At 54.7% G+C, this 1,719-nt stretch overlaps 1 protein-coding gene across 1 annotated transcript in view; it reads right to left on the bottom strand.

Moving 5' to 3' along the window:
- Positions 1 to 1,446, bottom strand: part of TBPL2 (TATA-box binding protein like 2) — a 32,117-nt gene extending 30,671 nt beyond the window's left edge. The window contains exon 1 of the mRNA XM_017515817.2: positions 1,222 to 1,446. Coding sequence (XP_017371306.1) covers positions 1,222 to 1,377 — 156 coding nt within the window. The 5' untranslated portion in view covers positions 1,378 to 1,446. The remainder of the gene's footprint in view (positions 1 to 1,221) is intronic.
- Positions 1,447 to 1,719: the final 273 nt, after the last annotated feature.

Genomic DNA, 1,719 nt, shown 5'->3' with positions numbered 1-1,719 from the left:
TGAGACAAAGTCTCGCTCTGTTGCCCAGGCTGGAGTGCAGTGGCATGATCTTGGCTCACTGCAGCCCCTGCCTCCCAGGTTCAAGCGATTCACCTGCCTCAGCCTCCTGAGTAGCTGAGACTACAGGCACCCGCCACTATGTCCAGCTAATTTTTGTACTTTTAGTAGAGACGGGGTTTCCCCATGTTGGCCAGGATGGTCTCAATCTCCTAACCTTGTGATCTGCTGGCCTCGGCCTCCCAAAGTGCTGGGATTACAGGCATGAGCCACCACAACTGCTAAGGATTTTTAATTTTTAATTCTTAATTTTTAATTTTAAAGTCTTAAAAGTAATTAACTAAAAGAAGCCACAGGTGTTTGCAGTTCACATTTGGCAAACCCTACCACCCCTAGCTCCACCAGAGACTTGAGTTCTCAGGGAGGCCCAGTACTGGCATCCACGCTGCAGGGGACAGGGGTGTCTCTGTTTCCCCATCAAAGCAGAAGCCCTTGGGAACCCGAAGTCGCTACAGCAAGCACGAAGCACTCTCTGTGCGTGTCCTTTAGAATCAGGCCGGGGGCCAGGTGCAGTGGCTCATGCCCGAAATTCCAGCCCTGCGGGAGGCCGAGCCAGGTGGATGACTTGAGGTCAAGGTGTTGGAGACAAGCCTGAGTAGCAAGGCAAAACCCCGCCTTTACTAAAAACACAAAAATTAGCTGGGCGTGGTGGCAGGGGCCTGTAATCCCAGCTACTTGGGAGGCTGAGGCACGAGAATCACTTGGACGCGGGAGGCGGAGGTTGCAGTGAGCTGAGATGACGCCATTGCACCCCAGTCTGGGCGACAGAGCAAGCCTCCATCTCAGAATGAATGAATAAATAAACAAACCAAAAACCAAACAACCTGGGATGGGCCTTGTAGTCTTGTAACTGAGCACACGGTTCTGGATGGGCACTAGGGCGAGACTCCATCTCAGAATAAATCAATCAAAAACCAAAACAGCCCGGGATGGGCCTTGTAATCTGGTGACTGAGGGCACGGTTCTGGATTCGCGCTAGACGAAGTTCGAGCTCCGTTTGTTGCCTTGGGCAAATTATTTTACTTTTCGAAGCTTCTAACCTTCAACTGAAAAGCGTGGGAAACCAAGGGTCGCTGAGTTTTAAGAGAACGCAGGCAAAGCCCTTGGCACACAGGACTCGGCGGGACTTGGGCCCTGACTCTGGGACAGTGGCGGCAGCCTCACCTGAGCGGCGCACTGGTTCAGGTAGAGCTCCAGGTAGGTCTCCTCCTCCTCCATGGATAGAAATCCCACTGTCGTGGGTAAGGGCAGGGGCGGATACCGTGTTAAGCACAGAGCTGGCAGCCTCGGAGCCCGCTCGGGCCGGGGCGCAGACGCCATTTATGAGCCTGGGGCGGCGAGCCGGGGCGGTCCCTGGCCCAGGCTCCTGCAGAGGGCGCGAGAGAAGCGATGGGCGAGATGCGGAACCCACCGCCCGCCCCTGGGCGCTGGGAAGCGGAGGTGGGCTAGGGGTGGGCTGCAGAGGGGCGCCTCGCTTGGGGGCAGTCACCCCACTCCGTCCGCAGCTGGGAAGCGCCTGGGCCTGCGGATTTGATTTCTTTCGATACCTGCAATGTGGCCCTTGCTTCCAGGAGAGAAGTTCTCGGTGCAAATTGCATGAAATGTGAGCGCGTTGGGCAGTGAGAAAAAAAGAGATTTTTATTTTTTATTTTTTTAAATTTA

This window comes from Cebus imitator, unplaced genomic scaffold (assembly GCF_001604975.1).
Source record: "Cebus imitator isolate Cc_AM_T3 unplaced genomic scaffold, Cebus_imitator-1.0 Scaffold560, whole genome shotgun sequence".
In the NCBI taxonomy this organism is placed as follows: Eukaryota; Metazoa; Chordata; class Mammalia; order Primates; family Cebidae; genus Cebus; species Cebus imitator.
The sequence above is the reverse complement of the archived record's forward strand: the minus strand, read 5'-3'. Positions and strand labels throughout refer to the sequence as shown.